The sequence below is a fragment of the Gavialis gangeticus genome, unplaced genomic scaffold (genome assembly GCF_001723915.1).
Source record: "Gavialis gangeticus isolate Ggan-Ray unplaced genomic scaffold, GavGan_comp1, whole genome shotgun sequence".
Classification (NCBI taxonomy): Eukaryota; Metazoa; Chordata; order Crocodylia; family Gavialidae; genus Gavialis; species Gavialis gangeticus.
Window position 1 is genome coordinate 142,277,934 of NW_017729022.1, and position 2,574 is coordinate 142,280,507.

Genomic DNA, 2,574 nt, shown 5'->3' on the forward strand with positions numbered 1-2,574 from the left:
AAAAAATTAAAAAAAAAAAAAAGGGGGGGGGGATTATGACTTTTGCATAATTGTTGTTCTCAGTATACTTACCCAGGATTATAAAGCATAACAGCTGAGAGGTTCTCACAAGATTTGGAAAGATCTGTCATGGACAAGCTGAAGGAAGACAGCAGTCCACTCTAACAACAGAGAACATAATGAAAATATTAAAGAGCCACTGCTATGCTTACATACGTATATTTTTTTCCCACTTGACAAACATGAACTATTTTGATATGAAACAGGGCAAAAAAAATCTAAAGCAGTCAAGATATAGATATATTAGATATAAAATTGTGAAAAGATTTAAATTCCCCAAGTACTCATTTAATCTTACCTTTCTTTTTTCCCTCAGTTTGGCAGCTTCTTTGGGATGATTAAAGCGGAACATATTGGTTCTCCCAAGTAATATAACAGCACCTGGCAAGATAAAACGCATGCGCGCACACTATGTTATTGACAGCATACTGTACCAGGAGATGCCAAATAATTTTCTCAGTCACTGACATGAAAGTATCGGCTTCTATAAAGATGAGCAAAAAAATCAAAAACCATATTTTGACAACTAAGCTTTATAAAGATCCGTAGTTAGGGTTGCATTAAAGAAGGTTGTAAGTATATAGCTTATTCCTCTTTGCTATTATATAGAATACATACATTTTTTAGAAATATATAACTAATCATGACTGGATGATTTTAGCCAGTGACAAATAGTGGAAGCAGTAGTAGGAGATTCCTCACACTGCTTTACCTATATATGACCCAAGTCTCTTTTGGAAAGATTAGTTTTGTAGATAGAGGGTTTTCTTCCTGAAAGGTGCCAGTCCAATGGAAATGCTTAACTCAAAAAGTCAGTATTCAAACGTCACAGCAATGTCCTTCAAACACCAGTGACCTGAGCCAAAGTCTAATCACCTACTTTGAAGTTAAAGGCTAGGGACAGACAATTCAAGAAGCCCAAGCCTGAATTGATTAAATCTTTGCAGGTTAGTCTAACTTGCAGAGACTGAACTGATTTGCAAGTGGACAGACATTCACTTTTGAATCAAGAAATGCAGGCATATGTCTGCAGTGGCTCAGGCTGGAAGGCAGGGGGCACAAGAGCCAGGCCTTGGCAGGACACTATGATTAGGGAGGGGTTAACACTTCCACCCTGCCCTGCACAGTCCCTAGCCAGGATATGCCTGGAGGGGAGGAGGAAGCAGCTGTTGCCAAGCTTCCCCACACTCCTCAGGGGGCAGGGAATGTTGCCAGACCCCAGCCCCCGGCTAGCACTCTGAGGTCAAGGAGGGATGGGGAGAGGGAGGATTGCTTGTGTGGACTGTATGCATCTGTTGACGATATCGAGTTTTTCAATCTCCCTCTCCCTGCTTCTTCATACTGTCTGCAGCAAACTGAAAGGCACTGCATTCATTGCAAACCAGGTCATTTCTCACACCTTTCTGTCCCCTCTTGAATGCTGACATATTGCAGCCTTTGAAGCAAGCAGCAGACAGCTTATCAAAACACAAAGCTTATCAAGCTCATCAAGAAAATAAAAGCCTCTCTCCTTAGTTCAAGCTCTTCTTAAGCAGCGGCTGCTGCTTTTTCCAAGACACTTATAAGGAAGACATTGCCATTTGACCTGTTGATTAATTCCAAAAAGCTCTAAGCAGACACCATTCTGTATGCCTTTGTTTCAGTGAAATTGGAGATATACACACACAGACACCTCTCAGCATTAGCTAGCATGGGGGTGGCGTGGCCAGATGCTGGCAGGGGTCCATGCCACTGAGGTCCCTGCTGTGGGAGAGCAGGGGGATCTCTGCTTGAGCAGCAAGCAAGGGGAGGGTGGGGCAGGGGGCAGCCAGGCAGACTAACTACTGTGCCTGCAATCTCCACCTCCTCCTCAGCCAGCCAAAACTCTGGCTAGGAAGGAGAGGGGAGGAGCCAGCCCTGCTCTCTAGAGCAGACAGCGCAGCTCAGGGCTGAAAAGCATGCCAAGATGTTGGGGGACTCTGATTTCAGTTAAACCTAGAAGGGGTCTGGGACAGAAGTTCCATAAACCAGTTTGACATAAATCAGTTAAGTCTGATAATACATTCTACCAGGTTGATCTTAAACCAGTTTTGGCCATTTTGAAACTGGTTTATGTGCACAGAACTTAGGTTCTGTTACAGGTTTAAACCAGTTTCAGTTCACTTAAACCGATTTATGTGCAACTTCTGTCCCTGGCCAAAAGGCCTACTATCCCATCATTTTTGCTCTTTGCTATTGTGACTTTGGAGGAAAGAACAGCTAATACTGAAACTGAATGATCCAAAACTGAATCATTTCGCAAAATACATTTAAAAAAACTGTAAAGTGAAACACTCCAAATTATTCAGTAAATAATTAAACTCATGAAATGCAACTTGTATTTAATCAATTAGAAATGAAAAAGAATGTACGTTCTGGGCAATTATATAGTGGCAGGACGATTATATCAGGTTGAATCCTACCATAATAAAAATATACATTAGCATTCTTCATCTTACAGCCATGGCAAAATAGCGTCTTCTCAGATAAACATGA

At 41.7% G+C, this 2,574-nt stretch overlaps 1 protein-coding gene across 5 annotated transcripts in view; it reads right to left on the reverse strand.

The window, feature by feature from the left end:
- The window catches only part of KIF16B (kinesin family member 16B), a 399,273-nt gene that overhangs the window by 204,212 nt on the left and 192,487 nt on the right, over positions 1-2,574 (reverse strand). For all 5 annotated transcript variants that reach the window (XM_019516257.1, XM_019516256.1, XM_019516255.1 and 2 more), the window contains exons 16-17: positions 359-441; positions 73-161 (exon numbers count right to left, since the gene is read on the reverse strand). In XM_019516257.1, the coding sequence (XP_019371802.1) occupies positions 73-161; positions 359-441 (172 nt within the window). The remainder of the gene's footprint in view (positions 1-72; positions 162-358; positions 442-2,574) is intronic.